The sequence below is a fragment of the Jatropha curcas genome, chromosome 8, assembly GCF_041381405.1.
Source record: "Jatropha curcas cultivar XTBG-Jc1 chromosome 8, XTBG_Jcur_1.0, whole genome shotgun sequence".
NCBI lineage: Eukaryota > Viridiplantae > Streptophyta > Magnoliopsida > Malpighiales > Euphorbiaceae > Jatropha > Jatropha curcas.
Window position 1 is genome coordinate 2,095,928 of NC_143158.1, and position 25,354 is coordinate 2,121,281.

Consider the following 25,354-nt stretch of genomic DNA (forward strand, 5'->3'; position numbering starts at 1 on the left):
CAGCCACGTGTGTGTGGTTTGTTGAAGTAAATATTTTTGTAATTTTTTTTAAAAGGAAAATCCTTTTTTTAAAACAAGGAAAACCTTCTCCAGGCAACGTTTCTGTTCTTTCTTTATTGTTTTTCTTAACAAAACATTACTATTTGTTAATTTTTATGTCTTTTTTTTAAAGATTTTTTATACGCTTAATAATTTATTTTCGTATTTGAATCCGCCTTTGATATTTGTTCATTCACTTTTTTTTTTTTTTTTTTTTGTTATTTTATGTATAATTTTTATAACGGAAAGTAGTGTTGTTACACTACTTAACGTTTTCCTGTTTTGAAAGAAAAAAAAAAACAAAAAAGTTGCGGATTAGTGGCGGAGCTCTTAAGGGACCAAACGTGTGAACATGGCCCCATGTCTAATGAGCTTCGTTATAATCTAAAAATGGTTCCTTAAAATTGATTTTATCCATGATTTTTCTTTCCAAAATTGTCATATATAATTGCATTCGTTAGACATTTGCTGCCATTACTTCATCAAGACCATGAATACGAAATGATTTTTCAATTTTTTTTTATATATACATGAAATATTAAATAAATAATTTACTTAAAAATTAGTAGAAATTTATCACCATTTAATTTTAAAGTATATATGATTTTTTGTTAATTAAATTCATTGTTTTCTTTGTCAATTTAAAATTTAATTAACAGAATAATATTCTCAGATGTTTATTATTTTTCTTGGATGATATATTTCTTACATATATATATGTATATGTAATATTTTGAGCATTGGAAAGGGAATTAAGTATATATGCACTTATCTTAGGTTATACTTAGATTTACATATTTAATATAACCACATATTCTAACGTGAAAATTTAAAAAAAAAAAAAAAAAAAGATGAAAAAAAGAAAGTTAACTCCTTTTCATTTCCGGTTTGTGGTTATTCTCCATTGGTGCTTATTCAGGAATCAGAACTTATATATGACCTTGCAGACTAATGTCTGTACTCTTTGATATCTTAGTCGAATCCTATTTAAAAGTGCAAGAAACGAGAATAAGTTTCTTCTATTGGTAATTAATCTTCTCTTAGGATTAGAATATTATGGATGGATAATAAAGGTTCATACGAAAAATTACCTTCGTGCTTTATACAATATTAATTATATGCATTATATTTGTGCTATCAGCATAATTTTGATCAACTGAAACAATTTAATTTTGATAAAAATGACGGGATGAGCAAAAAGGAAGTCTCAAACTAAGGTTGAGATATGGTATATAGATCTTTTTCTCCATTTCATCAAATCTTCAAACTACAAAAAAATTTAAAAAAAAAATGCTAATTAAAGATTGTGCATTTTGCATAATAATAGATGTTCTTGATTTCACTACCTTCTTAAACCCAACCCCCTTGCAAAAATATGCAATGCAAGTTCTGCATCATAAAAAGATGCATCAAATTGCACATGAACATGGATTTAAAATCCCTAATTAACAATTACCCACTAAAGAATTAGCTCTCTTGCTTAAAAAGGATAAAAAAGATCCTCTTGAACCTGAAATCTTTTTTGATATGGTAGCTTTAGGACTATAAGACTTGTGTCCATCCAAAACCGCAGCATAGCTTTTGCTCGACTTCATTCTTGATCTAGATGGAGTGCTTTTCACTTTCTTTGCCAGATCTTCCAAGTCCTTTACACTTGCTAAAGATGTGTAAGATTGAGACTTCCCTTGATAAAACTTTGAAAGACCTCTCCTGCAATTGCGCATATATATGTATATATGATTATCTTAGAGGCTTTTCAATAAAATTATTTTCAATAAAATCTTTTTAATAAAATTATTTTTTTATATTTAAATCCCTTGCTTTTTATGCTATAAGAAAGATATAGTATTAATCATTGAGTTTTATAACAAAATTTCATGAGGAAGAAATTTATTTTCATTAACTATATGTATATATGTACTTACTTGATAGGAAGTTGGGTCATGAGCTCTGATAAGTCATATAGAGGCCTATTTGTATATGTTGATGAAGTTGATGATGATGATGATAACGGTGATTGTGAAGAAGATGCATCTTCGAATAAATCTGTTGAAGAGGAAGATATAACTGAGTTCGATGAAGCTTCCATGGAGGATTCAGCTGATGTTGAGTCATAAGCATTATCATCACCATGACAATCCATGGCCATCACGCAGCTTTGATCTTGCTCTTCTAATTGACTAGGGTTTACTTTTTCAAAATTAAGATCCCAAAATTTTCTTTCTTCAGCCATTAGTTTCTATATAATATAGTCTCCAACGAAAGGCAAGAGAAGGAAGAAAGTAAAGAAGAGAGATCTTGCAGCAGAAAGGGTTTATATTATACAAAAAGAAAAGGGTAGTATTGGAGGGTTCTGAGCACCTTTCTTGAATTCATGCAGATTGCTGTGTTTTATTTTTCATTATATAATAAGATTTGTTTGTCTTGTGATGTTTTTTTTTTTTCTCTTTTTTTATGATTATCGTCAAATCTATTAATGGTGTAAATTTATTAGCTTTCCCATGGTACAAGGAAGTGGATAAGGTCTAAATTTGAACACATCCAAAGATGACTCACCACCCCTTTTTCGTAAAGGGAGAATATAAAACTTAGGCCATCGTCTGTGGCTACTTTGCCTCTTAAAGCAGTGACAGATTAAGGTTTCTAGGCATTCAAATAGTAAAAGTTGCCAATAAAGAAATTCTACATTTCACTATAAGTTTGGAGAACAACCTTTGGTGGGTGGATATATGGCTAATCTTCCACTAATCCTTGTTTGCCAAAACTTACTTATCTCTAAGAAAATGCTTGTTTGTCTCTGAATTATTAGAGATAAGCTAAACAAAACATACGGATAACGTAACTTTATTTCATTAAATGAGTATACGGTTAATATAATAAACTGAATTTACCAAAAAATTTATCGCAAGCCAGGCATGAGCTGGACGAAGAGGTCGACTGGGAAACCTGTCATCATAGTTTAACACTTTTTTATTGCCACCACATGTTACTCCTTGTAGGCCCCAACCTTCCGTTTCATTCACTTTTATATATGGATAAGATTTGCCACTACCTAATGCACCACTCATTTCAATTCATTAGGAGGTCTATTGGCTACGGTGGATGTGCCTACCATATAGCAGCTAGGTGTTTCTGTAGATAATTATTTCTTTCAGTTATATTTGAATTATTTAATTCTTATCTGGTGGCCAGTGTTAGAACTGTGGCACCACATGATAATTTGAGCTAACATGTCATGGGTTTGTCTTCCCACAAGCAATGTAGTAATCCAGTGCAGTGATGTTCAGAATTGATTGCATTAGTTTAAATATCTAATATACATGCAAATTTAGCTTAACCTTAGGAGACAGGAATATTGCGTGACAGCACCATGTAATATTCAAAACGATCAGAACTTGTTACCAAAATGATCTAATGACCGGTGAAAATTTTGGGATGCATGAAATCACTACTCTAATTAAATTAATGGCGGTATTAGAAGTAAAATTTAAAAAAAAAAATCAAAATTACACTTAATTGTATAATAAATTATAAATGATGTAATTATTTATAAAATTATAGAATTTATAGGTACAAACTCCTTCATTAAAATAGCTTGATAAAAATAATTCAACTTAATTGGTTAAGCTTACCAAATGAACCTAACTTTTCTCAAGCACAAACTTGAACAAATCACAAGTGACTTGACTCGTATTTTCAGTCCAAGTCTTTTTTTTTAATTAGATCGATAATTTTTTTCTCAAGTGAGAAAAATAAATTAATAAATTTATCTTAATATGTTTTATTTGATATTTAACTATACATAGTAGTTAATTTTATAAATTTTACAAATAGCACAATATTTATAAATTCCTTAAATATTTGTAAATTATATTTTTTATTTATATAAAATAGTTTTAAATATTTGTATGTGCAATTTCTTGGAAATAGTGTTGCACGTTGAACCCAAAATTAATAGTGACTAAATATTTTGTTTGAAATAAAATTGTGGATCTTGTTAACTGATGCAACGTACAAATAAACCCTTTTATCATAATTTAAGTGTCTAAAAGCTTTTTAGTGATTTATTTTTAAATTAGGAGTGGGATTAATTTGTTCAATCTAGCGACCAAATCGATGAAAATGGTTTTTCTATTGAAATAATGGTATGTTTAAACATGTATGGAGAAGAAAAAAAAAGAATAATTTTAAAATTTTCTATTTTAATTGATTTGATCCGTAAATAACTCTATGAACCCGATAAGTCTCGTACATAAGATAGAAATTTGATTATGAGATAGTGGAAATTAGACTTTCATCAGTCAAAGTCTTAGCAAGGTAGAGCATTTATTTATTGCCATTTTGACCAACTTGCTATTTATAATCTACCTGGAAATGGGAAAATAATTAAATGAAGAAAATATCTTTAAAAGTTTAATGTCAAGAGAATAAAAGATAAATATTAAATAAAAAAATAAGCATATCCTAATTTTAAATAATTAGAAATATTTGAACTCATTTGGAAATTCAAATATTAAAAACAGTTCAATTAGGAATCTTAATATTAAAAAAGACAAATATTTTTGAAAAAACGAAAAGAAATATATAATGTGCATGGGCCTTGTTTTTGTGGAGCTGTTGGGTCCAAAGCCCAAATCTTTGTCCATCCATCATCACACAGAATGTGTTCACCCATCAGAATGTTGGGCATTGGAAACTATATTAGTAGGCCCCGATTGTAAATGGCAGTAGGAGAAAAATGTCTTCTATTGATTTTTTTGTGTAACTTGCAACATACGAATGTCAGCTGCATCACGTGAATCTCGAGTTTGTCTCCCTCCTATCCCGAGTATAACTCCATTTATAAGCCTTAAAAAACAAGATGCAATAACAATATATATATATATATATATATATATTAATCTATCCGTGTGCGGATTCTATTATTAGAATTAACTAATGTGGCTTGAGATTTAATCACAGTTAAAATTCTTTGTTCCTTTCTACATATATGTTTAGTTAAGACTGAACCTAAAAATTCTTTTAACATACCCTGCATAAATTGCCAACTGAGTCATAACCGGTAGATAACAATATCTATATTTTATTTAACAAAAATAAAAATATTATATCTTAATGTTAGGATTTAAATTTTAAGGTACACATATACTATTTTTATTCTATGCTGCATAATGCTAAACACAAAAATTAAATTTTATATATATATATATATATATATATATATATATATATATAGCCGCCTAAATTCTTTGTACACATATTTTTGACCTTTCTTAAACAATGAATCCAATTCACTGAGATTCAGATCCTCCATTAAAGTCAAAGAATCTCTCTCTTTTTTTAATTCTTGGTATTTATTTTAAGAGCGTGGATATAGGCTTGAATCGAGCCACGTTTCATTAATTTTTATATTAAATTGGCAGGCCAAGCATGAAAGCACATGATTCATGAGGAACGGTACATGGAGGTGGCAATAGTTGCAAATAGAGATCAACATAGATCGGAGTTCAAGTTGGGACTTGAATATTCGATTTTTTTTTTATATAGGAAGAAAAAACTACTAGGTGTGTTAGTTACTGCCTGGTCGGCTCAAATCACCAGTCAGGTATTGACGTCCTGATTTTAAACACTCTATAAGGCGCGCCAACTCTTGAGCAGTGGTGGGAAACTCTGCCCCCTTCTGTAAGATCATGGTGTTGCGGTCCTCAATCCATGATAGCAAGAACTCGAGCAAGTGGCAAAATGCCATATCAAGCGCTATGATGCTATTGAAACCTTTGCCTTCCTTCATTGGTTTACGCACGGGATACTGACACTGAGAGACGAAAGCTAGGGGAGTGAATAAGATTAGATACCCTAATAGTCCTAGCCGTAAACAATGAATACCGGCGCTGTGCACATCGAACCATGCAATGTTGTAGCTAACGCGTTAAATATTCCACCTGGGGTAGTCTAAAAAAGCAAAGTAAATATTTAAATATTATACATAACGGAATATGCTCATGAAGGATCAAATCTAATCAAGCATGCGGATGAAGGCTTTTACCACTAGGTCACCACCTCTGAGTGATTGGAATTTGATTCATGAAGAAAAGTTAATACCCATTGGATATCCACCTTGTAATTAATCAAATCTTGTACTCTCTCAGTCACATTTGTTTGCATGATTTGACAAAATACGCATATTAAAATTTTAGTCAACAAAAATTATTTTACCTTTTCTATCCTTAACTCATTAAGATATTAATAAAATTTTTTCATTTAACGAAGGATCATAAAGATTATTATGAGAAAAATAATTAATTACATGTACAAATTTACATACTTTGCAAATATTTTGGAACATTTAAAAAAGGAATAAGAAGCAAATAAAATGGTCGGAGTCAATGTATATTTTTAATGGATTTTTCTTTTAAAATAATCTGGTCAGATTCAAATAGCATAGTTATCCATATTCAACCCATCAAACCACGTATATCCGACAGATTAGATAAATAGATTTGTTGGAGTTTATTATAGATACTGGCCTCCAGAAAAGCTTTCTTTTGTTCACTTGTTATTTATAATCAAAGACACAAACTTCGACCTTTACATGAAACTTGATATCTTATTTTCTGTGATTGCATGAGTGCATGTGTGCTTGTCGACTAAAAGGTGATTGCATTTTCAGTTATAGTGTATTGGATATTGCTATGAAATTTAAACTCTAGGTGCATGTTTGAAAGGGTTGATCTATATATTTAAATCCCCCTCTGGGTCATCGTGAGCTTATCTGTTTAATTGGGTTGTTTTCTATATATTTGATGATGCAAGTTTGTGTCGGGTGGGTTGCTGCTATGTCGTAAACTTAATAGCTATATCAAGTAGCTCGCTTTTAGACTCTATAGATGAGATTGTCCCATATAATGCTTTTCACATCTTTTTCATTTGAGCCAAACTTTTTTTTTTTTTTCTCTACAGAAGGGACACAAAGCTCAAAACAGATTACACACAGAGGCTAGGATATATAAATAAATAATGACAAACTTTGATGCCAGCGTAGATCCCAACAATCTTAAGGTTTGTAATTAATCCTTTAATCACTTAACGCCGGAAAATAGACTTCTAACTTTTTGTAAGCTATCATTAAGACAGGGAAAGTCCAGTGCAATGGTAGCGCGTTGGCTACTTGGAAATGGAAACCTCTTTTGCTGGAGTAGTATGCTTACAATAGAAGATTACTATTCTCATATTTTTTCCGGTATTTCCCAATTCCATTTTCGTTAAAACAATGATTTTCATATGCTATAATTGCTTTAATTCTGCTCAATCATTTTTCTTATTTGACAATTGTTTTTCCTTGAACTTATGTAGCGATACCACTCGTCAAGGATTCTTACTCTTGTGTATCAACTATGTGCATTTGTTACACTTGCAATACTTGCAAATCACGAGGCAAAACTCAATACAAGAAAAAGGAACCTACTTGGATATAGTTTACTTTTCATAGGCTCTCTTCTTATTTTAGTTGTGAGTATCATATTTTTATTTTCTATGTTCCAAACAACTCGTTGACAGATTTTGGTTAATTCATATGCATACTAGCTACTAATTCATTTATTATGATTCTATAGGTGGATTTAGCTACATCAGGAAGAGGGGGACTTGAAACTTTCATTGGGATTTGTGTCGTTAATGCTGCATTTGGAGTTGCAGATGCTCATGTGCAGGGTGGAATGGTTGGAGACCTATCCTTCATGAAACCTGAATTTCTACAGGTTATATATTTCTCTTTCCATGGTAACATTTTCCATGGTTTTCTATTTCCTACGAGTATTTTGATGAGTCTTAATTTTACTTCTTTTTTAGTCTTACCTTGCTGGTATGGCAGCATCAGGGATCATAACTTCTGGTTTGAGGTTAATTATAAAAGCAGCATTTCAGGATTCCAAGAATGGTCTTCGCAAAGGAGCTAGTATGTTCACCACCTTTTATCTTGCTTCCTACAAACAAGGAATTCTCCATTTCTTATGCTCAACTTTTTCCTTTTGGCTAATCCATCCGCCTTCAGCAACAAACTTATCTCTATCATATAATATTTAACAAAGAAGTTCACACTTGGTCTTTCTGCAATTTGGTTATCAAGACTAAACGTCCCAATTTGTCTATCGCAGTTCTATTTTTTGCTCTCTCTGCATTTTTCGAACTTCTCTGTGTTTTCCTCTATGCCTATGCCTTTCCAAGATTACCCACTGTGAAACACTACCGCTCGAAGGCAGCCTCAGAAGGTTCAAAAACTGTTACAGCTGATCTTGCGGCTGCTGGCAACAGAACATTCCAACAAGAAGAAGTATGTCTATTTTCCCTAGAGATATTTAGTTAACATAGTATTTATGCTAATTCATTACGCAATTTAACAATGAAATTTTCGACAGGCTGAGGAAAAGCCAGAAAGATTTGAGAGGCGAAGCAACAAAGAGTTATTATCACAGAACATTGATTACGCAATTGATCTGTTTCTGACATATGTAATCACAATGTCTATTATGCCTGGATTTTTATCTGAAAATACCGGATCACATAATTTGGGCGATTGGTGAGCCTTGGTTTAGAATATCCATGTGATTAATTTACTCTTTTAAAGGCTTTGTAAATTCTGAAATTGTTGATATTTCAGGTATGCCCTGGTTCTGATAGCAATGTACAATTTGTGGAATCTTATTGGTCGAAACATTATACTCGTGAAATCGTTGAAGCTGGAATCACGAAAAGGTCTCATGATAATCATTATCTCTCGTTTCTTACTCGTTCCAGCATTCTATTTCACTGCCAAGTATGCAGACGAAGGCTTGATGATAATGCTGACAAGCGTCTTAGGATTAACAACCGGTTATTTCACTGTCTGTGTCCTTACTTCTGCACCAAAAGGTTACAAGGTTTGTAGGTTTCTAGCAAGTTTTATTTTAGTTTTTATTTATTGTATTGTATTGAGTAGCATTTGTGTTGCCACAGGGACCGGAGCAAAACGCCTTGGGGAATTTGCTTACTTTGTTCCTTCTGTGTGGTATATCTGTAGGATCTGCACTTGACTTATTGTGGCTGATAGGCAAAGGATGGTGAGCTCATACTTTTGCTGAATTTAAGTGGAGACCTTTAAGAAATTCAAAAGATTTCAGTTTATATTTTTCCAATGGCAATTATAAAGAATAACTCGACCTTTTTCATCTTCTATTTGTAAAGTTCAGAAATGTTACCTCCAATTTCTGAGAGTAATCTGACGCTGAGCTGATTAATTACTTATCTTTGTTATGTCATGCACGTCAAATCTCTTAATTACTTGATTTAAATAAGTACTTTTCAGAATATCTACAAAGAGACAATGTCCCTATTGAATTAATGGTCTATAAAATAACTGAAGTATCCAACTGCCTGTTGGTATATAATAAGTAAATCTGCAATACATACAAATTTGATGTTTGCAACTAATTTTAGATCGAGGCCAACAAAATATTCATGAGGACTTAGGTAGTTGACGTAAACGTCGTAAAGACTCAACTTCATCTAAATTTAAAGCTATAAATTGAAGCAAGAAGCGTAGAACTTACACAAGAACCAAAGCCAAATAAGTGGTTATGGCAGCTCTAAACAAGTCCCTGATTTCTCCTTCTCCTGTTGATTGCAGTTTCAATGCAGGGCCAGCAGGTTTATTTCCATTTAAATTAATTCAGCAAAAGTATGAGCTCACCTTCCTTTGCCTATTAGCCACAACCAGTCAAACACAGCTCTATAAATATACTGCGAAACAAAGCAAGCGAAAAATGGAATTGTGTTCTTTGTAGAGGACTCCTCGTTTGATTTTATGCTGTTTGTTATGAAACTTATCAGTTCGTTCTAACTTCCTTTCTCTATCTTTTAACACAGTCCAGTCAATGCATTGTATTGGTTTCTTGGAAACGGAACCCTCTTTTCATGTAGTAATATGCTCACAAAGTAGATTATTATTGCCATCTTTTGCCGGTGCTTCCCATATCCATTTATGAGAAATACCGGGAAAAGATGACAATAGTAATCTACCATTGTCAACATGATGCATTAAGAGGAGAGAGTTCCATTTCCTAGGAGCCAACATACTGCAGTGTCAGGAAATATTCACTGTTTTAAAGGTAGAAAAAGAAGTTAGAACTTGTAAGTTTCTTAACAAACAGCATGTCTGAAATCAAAGAAAACAGTTTCATTTTTTTTGCTTGCTTTGTTTATTTTGGGCGGTATATTTACTGGAGCTAGTTTGGTTGAAGCAAAGGAAGGTGAGCTCATGCTTTTTTACTCACAAGTGATGACAGATTTCTTTGAAGGAAATTTGTTTATTCTGATTTGCATAATGGTAATAGTTTCCATTATGGTTTTGTCAGAAAATATATATAAGAGAAGGCAGCCGGTGCACGAAACTCCGGTGTGAAGAAGAGTAATAGTTTGTCTGAAAATAGTTGGGCTATAATTTCCACGTCCGTGACTAGTTGCATATTTTGCTGAGTTCCATATTTACTTCTATTAATAAATTGGGTGGAAATTAATGCATTAGACAAACATGTTGTTCTCAACTTACAAGGAAGAATAGAAATCTTTCATAAACCAAAAGAAAATGAAATACCATTCAAAAAACAAAAGAAAAAGAAATATAACTTTTCATCAAGATTGTGCCCAAATGATCAGGGAGGTGAAACTGGAAAACTGCCAAAGACTTTTTGATTGGGCCCAAATGATGGGGCTCATCCGTTGGGCTTGGGCATAGCCGTGTGTGCAGTATTTATCACTCTGTCGTTCTAATAAACGACTATTCCGAGAAAATTTTAAGCTCAGCTTAAAAAAAAAGGCTTATCATTTATGAAACGGACCGGTCGTTTTCCAGCCATTCGTCGTGTGGCTATACCACGGCAGGTCAGCCAAAATACGAGCGTTTAACTTTGGTTAATAATGCACATGTAATTTCGTGTAAATCCAAAATTTGCCCAATCGCCAGAGCCCGTGGGCCCAACAATGAATGAAATGCCTATTTTTTCTCGCATTTTAATCCTTAATTAACATTCTGTATTTCAACCACTAATTCTTAAAATTTTACAATTTGATTTCAAAAACAGAATTAAATTATTATTCCTCCTAAATATGTTCATTGAACTTGAATGAATCAACAAGCATGGAACAATATACAATAGCAAAGCTCATGTAAGCTGTCTCAAAATTATATATTATCTTTGGATATGGTAAACTATTTGTTTGAATAGTACAAAGCAATTTCTGCACTGATCGATCATGATTAATAGCCGAGACCTGATGTGAAACATATTTATATTCTCAATATAGCATTAGAAGACAAGCTAACTTGGCTTAACATGACGATTACAGGATATCTTGGCCAAACATATTGCAAGAAGACGGAACTATCTAGGGTAGTTCACAGGAGGTTCCAAGCTGCCTACCAGAATTGCAAGATCAATGTCTTTGTCTTCAAACTTTTTGATGAAAGGATGACTCTGAAAACATTAAAAAAAAAAAAAGAGTTAAAAATCATTATCTAGCTTTTCCCTTGGGTGAAAAACCAGGAAAAAAAAATCCAAAATAGACAAATCGGACACTAGGTCACTAACCAAGAGATCCAAAGATGATGCCCTGTCTCGAGGATTCTTCTGTATGCTGCAGTTACCATAGAAAACATAATCATGCACGTTACTAGTTAAAGCACTAAGAAATTTGAAAAATAGAGAACATGATAAATGGGAAAATTATTCTAAGACGTTTGAACCAGGAAACTTATTCGACCACTTAATATCCCCTGGTAAGTCCTAAGCTGGCTAGCAGTTGTGTGGAAAGATGAAAAAGGTATGCTTGTTTCAGTCAGTTTCTTGCTCATCTGCTCTTTTGGCTGAGGCATCGGTACTGAGGAGGTAGCATGTTTGGTGTCACGTTGAGGTTTTAAAATGTCAGAATTTAATCAGACTCTCTTATGCTGGTTCAAACCTTCATGAAAAGTCTGTTCCCTAGGGACATTGCTGCTATCAAGTGAAGCAATTATCTCAAATTCCAGGGAAATTCAAGTTGTTGCAGTTAGAAAGGACACAGAAGGATGGCAGAGAGAGTAGCAAAAAAATGCAAGAACAGGTTTATGCACCCCCTCCCTCCCCTCTGTTAATGGAAAAAACTAGTGCCTAAGAACTTCATAAATGACAAATGGAAACAGGATTAGAAAGCTACATATGTGCTGAAGCAACATAACAAAATTTGAAATAAATTTGTGCAAGTTATTACCAGGATGATACAAATGAACAGAACTCAGGGGAGAACTGATCTGGAGGAGCAGATGGTGGGGGGCTCTCCACAATGGCTTCTAAAAGCTCATAAAAACTTGGCCAGCTTTGCTGATCTTCAGATTTCATATATGGAAAACGCCCTATAGCACACTCAAGTACTACCAGGCCTAAACTCCAAATATCACTGCTATAATCGTAGGTGCTCCCACTAATTCGCTCTGGCTAAAGAGGGGGAGAAAAAGATCATTACAACTGAATTATGATTGATATAGAAACAGGTAACAACTACATAATTTTTTCCTTTTTTTTTTTTTTGGTGAGGGGTATCATAATTAATGAACTGGTCAAGTTAATAGTTTTCGCTATCTTGTGCTAGCACAGAAATAAAACCAAGACATACCGACATGTAATTGTAAGTTCCAACAAATGTGTCCCTTTGGCCCATAGAACTAGCTAGCATTGCACTCACTCCAAAATCAGTGATCTTCACTTCTCCCTTCTGGTTTACCAATAGATTAGATGGCTTAATGTCCCTATGTATGACATGCCGTTCGTGGTGCAGGTAAACAAGACCCTGTAAAACCTGTAATAGATGCATAATTATCAGGAGAAAAGGAAGAAGAGATCAACCAACTATAATGATTCTTTTTTTCTTCTTTTTTTTTTTTTTGGCTTTCTAGATTTCCAAGAAAGAAGCTTATAAACCTGCTTACACACGACAGCTAGATAAGGCTCAAGAATGGTTTTAACTTGTCTAATCACATCCGCTAGAGATCCACGGTCCATATATTCCAACACAAGAGAAATAGCTCCATTGTGATAGAATGAGTGGTAGCAAACAACAACATGAGAACACTGCGAGGCTTGGTTTATTTTCAGCTCCTGAACAATTTGTTTGCGTATATCTTCTTGTATGTTCATCTGGATGACCTGTAATGCACCATTCAATGAACTTCAAGGTTATAAACAAATATGATTCATCAGTATGATCCGGAATCAGAAATGCCCTAATCATCCAAGAAATCTCCATTATCTAAAGTTGATGGAGTAATATTATAAATATTCAAGGCAAGATGTCAAATTTTCAAGTGGAAAATGAAGCGCATTCACTCCCTCCATTTATGTGCTTCTTATGGTTCAAAAGGACGTCAACAAAATAAATAGTCAGACCATTAACAGCCTTACCGATATTTCCATGTGAAGCAAACAAAACAAGAATGTAAACAATTGAAGTCAATATATTTGTATGATAATAGGTTTCTAGAATATCAATTTGTGAGTCCAAAGATTAAAAAGGCAATATAAAAAGCTTTTTATATTAGTGAAACAACCTTCAATGCAAAAAATGTGCCAATCCATTTATGACGAACGAGTTGCACTACACCTCCACTCCCCTTTCCAATGACTTTGATTGTCTCAAGGTCTTCCAATGAGAACTCAAAATCAAGTTCTTTGTTTTCTGAAGGCTGTCCAAATGGTAAGAATGAAATTAATAAAATATTAACTTCTGCACTGTTCTGTATATAATTCGAAAGAAAAGCAAGATCTAATCATTATAAGAAACCATGGAAAACAGAATGAAAGAGAGAGCTAGTAATTTTTCTCATTTGAAAGGAAGAAAAACTAATGGAATCTAACAGTTATTAGTCGTATCAGATAATAACAATTCAATCAACTGAAAACTAACTCGAAGTGGATATGAGATCTTTTTTATTAAAAAAAATAAAATAAAATAAATGCTACACACAGTTGATTACAAAATTACAGCACACTTACACGAGATTCCTTCTCTTCAGAGATAAGCCGGAGTCCTTTCTGATTCAAAAGTAAATCTCCATCATGAAATGTACCGCTAGCAGTCCTGAAATTTAACGGTATACACAAATTACTCAAGAATAAAAACGCACATCAGATTAATATTAAAAAGCAATCAACTGAAGCTTCACTTCTTTTTTTTTTTTTTTTCAATCTTTCTTCTAATTTTCAACACTTTGTAGCATAATCGACAAAATACTGAGATAAAAAAGAAACTGGAAGAGAAATTAAGAGAGTGAAGCAATGATAAGATAGACTTATAGATGACAAAGAAAATTGATCTATCGAATCGAAGTTTGCCATATAAATACATATGAAGAAATGGAAAGAGAGAACTTACAAGAAAGAGGTGATGGGGGTTTCTTGAGCTGGAACAGAGAGCTTGAGTTGTTGCAATGGCTTCTTGCTCTTCATTTTTCAATTTCAAATTTCTGCTAAACTGAACTATTTTGTTACGAATTTTAGGGTTTTAAACTTCTTTTTTTTTTTTTTTTTTAAATAGTTAAAGAGAAAGCATGAGAGAGGGAGGGCGAGAGGGGGTGTTTCGTTGCTTATTGAGAATGAGTCGATTTTGACTCGTTGATAAAGTGTACATGAATTCAAACAAGAATACCGCGCATTATTAAAGTGGGAGAGTTAATATTTAGTCCCTATATTATTTCCAAAATATAATTTCATCCTTATATTCTTAAGAATTTACCATTTAATCCCTATGCTTTAAATCTAGTAAACACGTTAATGTAGTCAGTGGTTACACGAGTCATTTAGATTCTTTAATTTATTTTAATTCGATTGTTAGTAAAGCGGACTCTAACTTCTCACGAATGCTTATGGAATGAAGCAAGTATAATATTTTTTTTTTCCTTACATTTTTCTTTATTTTTGTGATTACTTTTTGAGAGAATAGATATCATTTTCATAAGATTTTTACATTTTAATTAATATTTATTATTATTTGTATTTTAAATCACACTAATTTTTCGCCATCGACTTAGCTTGATGCAAGCAAATATAATCATTAAAATACTTATAACAGTAATAACTACGGTGATTTATAAGTGCTAGAACTTGAAACAATATTTAAGAGTAATTGAAGATAGTTGTTAAGTTTTTTTTTTTAATATATTTTTATTTATGACTTTCATAATAAGTCATTGCTATGGATATTACTCTTAAAATCTAGATGCATTTTAAATTCAAATGATCGTTTTTTTTTTTTTGTATTTATTGGGATTTAATTACTAAATTATATTGAGAATGATTTATTGAAAGGTTTGTGTTGGATTCTAATTTATAACTATATAAAGTTTTGGATTCTTTGATGCATTTTTCTTAGATTTCAATTTTGAATTTTGAAGAAGCAAAAATATTGCACTTTAATTTTTTTACATAAATATAACTTGAAAAATATGAGTAACAATTTAAGATCCTCCAAAATATTTCTTACCAATTTATACGTGCTACGTAACGTATTCTAGTTAAGTGTAATTAGGTATTATCCAATTGATAAAAAGGAAAGGGAATTGACATAATTTTTAAATATACGTATAACATTAACATAATTTTTAAATATATGTATAACATTAAAATGAAGGGAAAAAAAAGTTAAATAAGATAATTTTATCTACTTAAATGCACAAGTTTCTATCCTAAAAAAATACGTTGAATCAAAATAGACTTGAAATTAATTTTTTTTTTTTTAAATTTGTTATTTTTTATGCAAAATATATTATTCAAAATATTTATTTATGAAAGAGAATTCATTTAAATTGGGTTAAACTATATTTTTCACCCTTACACTTTCGAGTTGTTTCATTTTTATTTTAAAATGACTTTTACTTTTTGTCACCCTAGATTGCACTTTTTGTTTTTATTTCACTCTAATTTCAAAATTGGACTGAATTGAATAATTAAAAACATTAACGGTAGGAAAACGTTTTAAGAGGACTAAAAGGAGGCTATGCAGGAATATTTGACATTCTCCCCTCTTTGTAATCGTCCACACGTGTAAATTCCCGAGGAAAAAAAAATTCCATAGAGTAAAATGTATTTTACTATTTCCATTCTTTAAAAAAAATAAAAATAAAAAAAATCGAACGCGTAAGGAAACGTTTCGAAACGTTGCCAATCCAAATCACATGGCCATAGCTTCTTCTTCCCCCGACTTTAGCTTCGCAGAGACGAAAGCTTCCTTCCTTTTTGAAACGCAAAAACCAAAAACAAACAGTAAAAAATAACCCCAAATGCAAAATAATGGGCAACAAGATCGCGCGCACAACGCAAGTCTCTGCCACGGAGTACTATCTCCACGATTTACCTTCTTCTTACAATTTGGTGCTCAAGGAGGTGCTTGGTCGCGGCCGCTTCTTCAAGTCAATTCTCTGTAAGCACGATGAGGGTTTAGTCCTCGTTAAAGTCTATTTCAAGCGAGGCGATCCTATCAATCTGAGAGAGTATGAGCGCCGTCTCGAGCAAATCAAGGACACCTTCCTTGCCCTTGACCACCCTCATGTCTGGCCTTTCCAGGTACAGCTTGAATTTTCCTTTTTCTTCCCTGCATTTTGTTTTGGCGTCTAGCTAATAATATTTGAAGTTTTAGATAACTGTAGTTTGGTTAGAATTGAGAATATTTGAATAAAATTTTACTCAATTGAAAATTACTTAGCTATATAGTCGTGTAGACATTTGAAGACAACGGAAGTGCGAGTTCGAGGTGAATGTTTTGTTATAGAGAAAAATGACTGGTAACACCAGTGTGTTAGTCTGCGAAATTTTGATATTAGCCTCAGTTAGCTGAGTTATATGGTTGTTCGGAGGCTAAGGTGTTAAGAATTTTCTTAATATTTTTCGCTTACGTTACCTTTACCTTTTTAGGAAATGAAATTGATCATTATTGCATGAGCTTCTAATAATGTAATGTTCTCTTCCAGTTTTGGCAAGAAACAGATAAAGCGGCTTATCTTTTGAGGCAATATTTCTTCAATAATCTTCATGATCGCTTGGGCACTCGGCCTTTCCTCAGTTTAGTGGAGAAGAAGTGGTTGGCTTTTCAGGTCTCTGTTTGTATATCTCTTAGCTATCTGTCTATTTGATAAATAACTTCTCACGGGAGAAAGAAATTCATGTTCACATACCATTTACTGGTGGTTTGCAGTTACTTCTTGCTGTGAAACAGTGTCATGAGAAGGGTATTTGTCATGGTGAGTGCAGTATGCTCAGAGATTGTTGCTTTTGCAGTGATAATATTTTGTTTTATCCATGTCCATTTGCATTGCAATAGGTGATATTAAGTGTGAGAATGTTCTGGTCACTTCCTGGAATTGGCTCTATCTTGCTGATTTTGCTTCATTTAAACCGACTTACATTCCCTATGATGACCCATCGGATTTCTCATTCTTCTTTGACACGGGAGGAAGAAGGCTCTGCTATCTTGCGCCTGAGGTTGGTCCTTAACTGTTTCATAATCCTCTTTCTTCCTCTTCCCCTTCCCCTTCCCCTTCCCTCTTTTCTTCTAAATGTAAGTCTATATTTATCAGTAGTTTCTTATATGTCAATTACATTGTTTCCTTACAATAGGCCAACTGATCCTTGATTAAGAATTGTAATGAGCCACCAGCTGAATGACTGGCATATATTTTGACTAGAATTAAAGTTGCTGGTTTGCAGATATAAGTTATGCTTGTGAGGGACACATGCTATGACCAAGGCTTTAAATGTCATGAACTGCATTTGAAAACTATTTGCTGTTATACCTCTTTCCTTCCCCTTTTCCTTTATATTTTACAGTTTCTATATTCCTACAAGATCATGTGTCTATAGTGTATTATAGTTACATATCCTTATATTTTCAGAGATTCTATGAGCATGGAGGTGAGATGCAGGTTGCTCAAGATGCACCATTAAGGCCCTCCATGGATATCTTTGCTGTTGGGTGAGCATTTGCAGTTACAAGCATTTTTATTAAATTAGGGCATCAAATAAATGGTGATTGTATCAGTTTTTTTCCCTTTTAGAAATGACCTCTTTTCTTAATTTCTTCAGTAAATAATTGGTGAGGTAAAGCATGTTAAAATTAGCAGGTCCTGCGTTTTATCGTTTATTCTTGAACAACTCAAAATAAAAATTTTGTTTTGTGAAGGTGCTGGTTATTAAAGTTTTTTCATGTGCTAGAGACTTGGGTTGTAATCCTACCTGCTCCAAGAAATAAGGAGTATTAGGATCTTGTGAGGTTGGATTACGATTGTCCTTTTACCTGATATTATTGACCGTAGATTTTTCCTTTTGTCATGGTGGTTGTGGGGAGGGAATGGTTCTGAAGAAGGCGTTGCATTGCATGAGGCTTTCCACATTGTGGGCTCTAGGAAGGGTCAGATGTATGTAACGTTCCCCTTCTGCTAATGAGTTTGTTTCTGTGGTTTGAACCTGTTAGTTCAGATGCATGAAATCTTTCCATGGGTGGGGTTTAGTGTTCTTTTCAAATTTTAAAGCGAGAGAATTCAAATGCCATTTCTTGTAGGAGTTTTGCCATAAATACATCTAATATCAGTTCAACCAATCTCTTAGGTCATGCACTGGCTTTCTGTATTTTGTTTTCTGTTTCATGATGTGATAATTGGTTTATGGTGTTGTTGCATGTATATAATAGGTGTGTGATTGCGGAGCTTTTCCTCGAGGGTCAGCAACTGTTTGAACTCTCCCAGCTTCTTGCTTATCGTAGAGGACAGTATGATCCTAGCCAACATCTTGAGAAGGTTCTGCCTCCCTCCTCCTCTCTGTACATCTGTTCTAATATGCCAACCAAAGGGACAAAAAAGGAAAAATATTGTACTTAATCTCAACTTGAAGTATTGACTTTCTTCTGGTTTTGTACTTATTCGAAATATATTTGTATGTTTCCTATTAGCTTTAAAATTTAAGTTTTCACTTTCACTTGTGTTGTTCTGCCTTTATGAGACTTCTTATAGCGTGAGCAAGAATTAATAAATCAGTGCTCAGGTTACTTTGTTTTTTCCTCTTAAATTTTGTATTGGTTCTTACTTGTGCTTGACAAGTTTTTTATTAATTCATCTGCTTTGTGAATACAGATTCCAGATACTGGAATCCGAAAGATGATTCTTCATATGATCCAGTTGGAACCAGAGGCACGACTTTCTGCGGAAAGCTACCTGCAAAGTTATGCAGCTGTTGTGTTTCCAACCTACTTCTCACCGTTTCTGCATAATTTCTACTGCTGCTGGAATCCTCTTCATTCTGATATGAGGGTAAGATATTTTATAATACATGAAGTAAAATTGGTTGTACCTATTGCTATTAACATGAGCCTGGCTGCTGTTTTATTTAGGTTGCGATGTGCCAGAGTGTTTTCCATGAAATACTTAAGCAAATGATGGGCGACCGGACAAGTGAAGAGACTGGAGCTGGGAATAGTACATCTGAAAATGGCGTTAGTGGTTACCCGTCATTAGAGACAGTTGAAATACAAAACTTGGACTTGGCAAGGGACTCAAGAAAGAGAGAAATGACCGATAAAGGTATAGTTCGTGATCAATACAAGCTTCTTGGTGATATTAGTACCCTTCTTGGGGATGTAAAACAAAGCAATGACTATTCTAGTGTCAAGTTGATGCCTGAAAGTGCACCCAGTTCTGCATTTTCCCAGGACATTAAGCAATGCAGCATACAATCACCTGGCGAGCTTCTTCAGGCTATCTCCAATGCATTTAGGAAAAATGATCATCCCTTTTTGAAAAAGATCACAATGGATGATTTGAGTTCGTTGATGTCTGAGTATGACAGTCAATCTGATACCTTTGGCATGCCTTTTTTACCTTTACCAGAAGATAGTATGAAGTGTGAAGGTATGGTTCTGATTGCCTCTCTCCTTTGTTCCTGCATACGCAATGTCAAGTTGCCTCATTTGAGGAGGGGGGCCATACTTCTACTGAAGTCTTCTTCATTATATATTGATGATGAAGATCGCTTGCAGCGTGTACTGCCTTATGTTATTGCTATGCTCTCGGATCCAGCAGCAATAGTGCGTTGTGCTGCCCTAGAGACTCTGTGTGACATTCTGCCTTTAGTTCGAGATTTTCCACCTAGTGATGCAAAGATATTCCCCGAATATATTCTTCCGATGCTTTCCATGCTTCCTGATGATCCAGAGGAAAGTGTGAGAATATGTTATGCTAGCAATATAGCTAAGCTGGCTCTAACTGCTTACGGTTTCTTGATTCACTCTATAAGCCTGAGCGAGGCTGGTGTCCTTGATGAAATGACTTCAGCACGCAAGTCATTAGCATCATCCATTGAGACATCCAGACATCAGCAGAGGGTGAATAATAATTCACAGCTAGCACAGCTGAGGAAATCCATTGCTGAGGTTGTTCAAGAACTTGTGATGGGCCCAAAACAAACTCCAAATATCAGGAGAGCGCTCCTTCAGGACATTGGCAATCTATGCTGCTTCTTTGGTCAGAGACAGAGTAATGACTTTCTGTTACCAATCCTTCCTGCGTTTCTCAACGATCGAGATGAGCAACTAAGGGCATTATTCTATGGGAAGATTGTATATGTCTGCTTCTTTGTGGGCCAAAGAAGTGTAGAGGAGTATCTTCTACCTTACATCGAGCAAGCTTTAAGTGATCAAACTGAGGCTGTCATTGTTAATGCATTGGACTGTTTGGCAATCCTATGTAAACATGGCTTCTTGCGGAAGCGAATATTGCTTGAAATGATAGAACACGCCTTTCCTTTGTTATGTTATCCAAGTCAGTGGGTTAGAAGATCAGCTGTCACTTTCATTGCAGCCAGCAGTGAGAGCTTAGGTGCTGTGGATTCCTATGTTTTCCTTGCACCAGTTATACGCCCTTTCCTTAGAAGACAACCTGCTTCCCTAGCTTCTGAGAAGTCTCTACTTTTATGTTTGAAGCCTCCTGTCTCCAGGCAGGTATTTTACCAAGTTTTAGAAAATGCTAGAAGTTCAGATATGTTGGAGAGACAGAGAAAAATATGGTACAATTCGTCAACACAGTCCAAACAATGGGAAAGTGCTGATGTGCTCAGAAGAGAGGATGGGGAAGTAAATTCTGTGAAGAGTTGGTCTGACAAGAAATCAAGTCCTGATATTCAGAAACACGATATTAATGCATTGGAGCAGCAAGAGGATGGTGAGGCAAAGCTGAGAGCTATTGGCTTGATAAGCAATGTTTCTAGTGTGGTTGACATTCGTGATCCCCTAAGCTCAGAAAAGTTGCAATTCTCAGGCTACATGTCTCCACAGGTTGGTGGCGTGAATAGCTTCATACATGATAAGTCCTCAGAGGGCATACCTTTGTACTCTTTTAGCATGGACAGGCGAGCAGTGAAAATTCCTCCTGCAGCTTCTGATTCTTCATTGCGTATGAACTCTCTTGGAATTGGTTCATCTTACATGCCTTGGATGGATCCAGTAAACAAATCATTTAGCTTGGCTAGTTCTGTTCCTGCACCTAAGCTGGTTTCTGGCTCTTTCAGCATCAGCAATGGATCTAAACAGTTCTACAGAGTGGTACATGAACCAGAAAGCAGGGAAAGTGATCAGACATCATATGTTAATAGTAAATTTCAAGAGATGGGATTATCTGGTGCAACGAAGGGAGGATCTTTTACAGTGGAAGATGCTTCTGCTCCAACTGATTTAACAGGATTGCCGTCCTTTGCTCGGACTGCATCAGTTCCAGACTCAGGTTGGAGACCTCGTGGAGTGTTGGTAGCACACTTGCAGGAGCATCGCTCAGCTGTCAATGATATTGCAATTTCAAATGATCATAGCCTGTTTGTAAGTGCATCTGATGATTCAACTGTCAAGGTGTGGGATTCAAGAAAGTTGGAGAAGGACATCTCCTTCAGATCAAGGCTCACTTATCATTTGGAAGGAAGTCGAGCACTTTGCACTGTAATGCTCCGCAACTCTCCTCAAGTTGTTGTTGGAGCGTGCGATGGCGTGATGCATCTATTTTCTGTTGATCACATATCTAGGGGCCTTGGCAATGTTGTTGAGAAGTATTCAGGTATTGCTGATATAAAAAAGAAGGATATCAAGGAAGGTGCAATACTTAGCCTTTTGAACTACACTGCAGATAATAGTGCTAGTCAGATTGTCATGTATAGTACTCAAAATTGTGGAATCCATCTCTGGGATATTAGAGCAAATGCAAATGCGTGGACATTAAAAGCTGTTCCTGAGGAAGGTTATGTTTCTTCTCTGGTAACAAGCCCCTGTGGGAATTGGTTTGTCTCAGGATCTTCGAGGGGTGTGCTCACACTTTGGGATCTAAGGTTCCTCATACCTGTGAACTCATGGCAATATTCTCTTGTATGCCCCATAGAAAAGATGTGCCTCTTTGTTCCTCCTCCAAATGTCACATTGTCTAGTACTGCACGACCCCTAATATATGTTGCTGCTGGTTGCAGTGAAGTTTCTCTATGGAATGCCGAGAATGGGAGCTGTCACCAGGTACATGGCAATTGTTTTTATTTTTTTAATACACAACCTCTGGGGTGTTGCATGGGTGATAACTTGACAAGACGTGTTCACACACTTTGTGAACATTGAAAAAGTGCAGACAAAAATCAAAATATTTGTAAATTTACTTGTTGGGTTTTGATGGAGGAAAAAGGTGGTCTTGATGATTAATTTTTGTAAAGGCTGAAAATGGTTACTTTAGTTTATTTTATTTTGTTAAGGAAGTAGTTGTTGTGGTCTCATACTGCTAAGTCTTAAGTTCTTTGTTGTTTCTGCAGCTAATCTGATTAGTTGACAAGCTTATCCCTATATGTCCAACACCCCATCTTTCCCTAGATCTGATCCTAACCATCAGAGTTTTTCAACAAACTAGCCTGAAGTGACTAGTATTGAAAAGGAAATTTGGCTAAGGTTATGTGATGAGCACATGGAGAGTCCTCTTGTAACTTTATGGAATTTTTGTCTTATTTATTTATTTATTTATTTTTCAGGTATTGAGGCTGGCAAATTATGACAATGATATTGAAATATCTGACATGCCATGGGCCTTGGCCAGACCAACCGGTAAGGCAAACCTTAAACCAGATATGAGGCGGAATGTCAATCCGAAGTATAAAGTTGATGAGCTGAATAATCCTCCTCCCCGTCTTCCTGGTATCCATTCAATGCTTCCTTTACCTGGGGGTGATTTGTTGACTGGTGGTACCGACTTGAAGATACGTCGGTGGGACCATTTCAGGTTATTGCTTGAATTTTCCTTGTTCTCCACCTAATCTTCATCTTATGGCAGTGAACTGATGCTGCTTCTTTATGACTGTAGCCCTGAAAGAAGTTACTGTATTTGTGGGCCAAATTTGAACGGAGTTGGAAATGATGATTTATTTGAAATAAAATCAAGTTTTGGAGTTCAAGTTGTACAGGTATGTTGAAGTTTTCTAGATTCTTTTCCAGTACAGATTCTTTGAACTTTAAGCTTCAATTCTTTGATAAATTTCCATTTATTTTCTTTTCTTCATGCAAATAGGATTTTATTGTGGAGGTATTTTCTAAAATAATAGGACTAGTAGTCTGTAATTCATTATTGCAAAAGATCATCTGAAACTTGGTATTCTCAGGTCAAATTGTTACTGAAACAATACAATAATCTGAATATTAAATTGTGCTTGTGAGTAATTGGAAAAAAAGAAACATGGAAAGTTTGCTTTTATTTTTGTCCTCCTTAATAAACAGGTGGCCATTGTTCGTCTTTTCTATGTATTCTTATCTTATCCAATTGCATCAATGGTTAGCTTATTTTCAGTTGCAACCAACATGAATGCTGTTCATCGTTGCATCTTTTGAATGAAAATTTATGGTATCGTATAGTTCATGTTACTTATATTATCGGTCAATTCCTATCACTCTTGTCTTTACGTATATCCTTTGTTAATTTCACAGCATTTTAAGTCACTTAAAAGTGTTGGCTGCTTACAGTTGATGTTATAATAGGTGGCTGAATACCTCTTTTTAATTTATTTCCTAAGCATTTTAGGTTTGTAATGCCAAAATTATGTTTCTTCCCAACAGGAGACAAAACGGCGAAATCTAACACCCAAGTTGACTGCAAAGGCTGTTCTTGCAGCTGCTGCTACTGATTCTGCTGGCTGCCACCGAGATTCCATCCTCTCTTTGGCTTCTGTCAAGTTGAACCAGAGACTTTTGATTTCAAGCAGTAGAGATGGGGCTATCAAGGTTTGGAAGTAATTTAACCTAAGCATTAAAGTGCTCTATTGTACATATGATATTGATTTTGTATATAGCATATTAAGACTAGGAAGTTAATTTTCCTTTGGTTTTATTCTCAACCACTTGCCTATACCATATAACTAGCAACCCTCCAAGAAAGGAAAAGAAAGCCCTTTTAGGATTTGTACAGTGATCAGTTATACACTTCATAATTTATTTACTGAAGGAAAATAGCTGTGGTATCTAAGTGTTCATAAAATTATCTTCGCAGTCATTTTGTACTCTTGCTTATACATGTAACCTTCAGAGTATGCTGCCTCATTTTCTGTTCACCTGGACCTTATTATCTCATTTTCTATTGGCTACTGGAACCATCTAATTGTCTAGATAACAGTTATGGAGGTTGTAGGGTACGGAAGGTGTGATTACATTTGACAATTGATTGGATATTATCCTTAAATCCCATGCTATGGTGGTATTCTTTGATAGTAAGATGATAATGAGAAAAAAAAAAAAGGAGCACAAAACCCTAAATATTACTCCCTCCGTCCCATTTTATTTGCATGGTTTGACAAAACACACATATTAAGAATTTAGTCAATAAAAGTTATTTTGTCTTTTTTTACCCTTAACTCATTAAGATATTAATAAAAGTTTTTCATTTAATGAAGGATCATAAAAGTTATCATGGGAAAAATAATTATTCACATGTATAAATTTCGAAACCTTGCAAACATTTTGGGACATCCGAAAAAGGAATAACAAGCAAACAAAATGAGACGGAGGGAGTATTTTATTTTTGTTGTTATTATTATCATTAAGGTATGTTTTGGCTCTTATGTGAAAAAATAGATTGAAAGACCAGCTACATATTAGATGGCTCAATGCATCCTGGTGAATACCATCTGAAATTTGGTTCTCTTTTCATATAAACTATGCTTATATTAGATGACTGTTGGAATGTAGGCTGTGTGAGTACTATCTGAAATTT

General features: G+C 34.3%; 4 protein-coding genes across 5 annotated transcripts; 2 read left to right on the forward strand and 2 right to left on the reverse strand.

Annotated features, from left to right (window-relative positions):
* Positions 1 to 1,263: 1,263 nt before the first annotated feature.
* LOC105637828 (protein OXIDATIVE STRESS 3) lies at positions 1,264 to 2,410 on the reverse strand. Its single transcript, XM_012221455.4, has 2 exons — positions 1,965 to 2,410; positions 1,264 to 1,749 (listed from the first exon to the last, which is right to left on the reverse strand). Exons 1-2 carry the CDS (start codon positions 2,270 to 2,272, stop codon positions 1,485 to 1,487), a joined length of 573 nt encoding a protein of 190 aa, XP_012076845.1. The 5' UTR covers positions 2,273 to 2,410; the 3' UTR covers positions 1,264 to 1,484.
* A 4,646-nt stretch (positions 2,411 to 7,056) lies between these two features.
* LOC105637829 (equilibrative nucleotide transporter 3) lies at positions 7,057 to 9,138 on the forward strand. Of its 2 annotated transcripts, XM_089725161.1 has the most exons (9): positions 7,057 to 7,098; positions 7,174 to 7,277; positions 7,392 to 7,548; positions 7,653 to 7,796; positions 7,888 to 7,993; positions 8,193 to 8,368; positions 8,454 to 8,614; positions 8,696 to 8,954; positions 9,031 to 9,138. In XM_089725161.1, the coding sequence occupies exons 1-9, from the start codon at positions 7,057 to 7,059 to the stop codon at positions 9,136 to 9,138; spliced, it is 1,257 nt and encodes a 418-aa protein (XP_089581287.1). The 2 variants fall into 2 exon arrangements, with proteins under 2 accessions (XP_089581287.1, XP_089581288.1); XM_089725162.1 differs by lacking the exon at positions 7,057 to 7,098 and having other exon boundaries at positions 7,177 to 7,279; positions 7,394 to 7,548; positions 8,460 to 8,614.
* A 2,082-nt stretch (positions 9,139 to 11,220) lies between these two features.
* Positions 11,221 to 14,703, reverse strand: MKK6 (MAP kinase kinase 6). The gene is made up of 8 exons (XM_012221458.4): positions 14,476 to 14,703; positions 14,097 to 14,181; positions 13,652 to 13,786; positions 13,026 to 13,250; positions 12,721 to 12,903; positions 12,319 to 12,542; positions 11,661 to 11,706; positions 11,221 to 11,546 (listed from the first exon to the last, which is right to left on the reverse strand). Exons 1-8 carry the CDS (start codon positions 14,547 to 14,549, stop codon positions 11,454 to 11,456), a joined length of 1,065 nt encoding a protein of 354 aa, XP_012076848.1. The 5' UTR covers positions 14,550 to 14,703; the 3' UTR covers positions 11,221 to 11,453.
* A 1,545-nt stretch (positions 14,704 to 16,248) lies between these two features.
* On the forward strand, positions 16,249 to 24,695 carry VPS15 (protein kinase family protein / WD-40 repeat family protein). The gene is made up of 11 exons (XM_012221459.4): positions 16,249 to 16,661; positions 17,066 to 17,188; positions 17,290 to 17,335; positions 17,416 to 17,576; positions 17,987 to 18,066; positions 18,781 to 18,886; positions 19,220 to 19,396; positions 19,477 to 22,629; positions 23,130 to 23,377; positions 23,459 to 23,558; positions 24,205 to 24,695. Exons 1-11 carry the CDS (start codon positions 16,389 to 16,391, stop codon positions 24,379 to 24,381), a joined length of 4,644 nt encoding a protein of 1,547 aa, XP_012076849.1. The 5' UTR covers positions 16,249 to 16,388; the 3' UTR covers positions 24,382 to 24,695.
* The last annotated feature ends 659 nt before the right edge of the window (positions 24,696 to 25,354 follow it).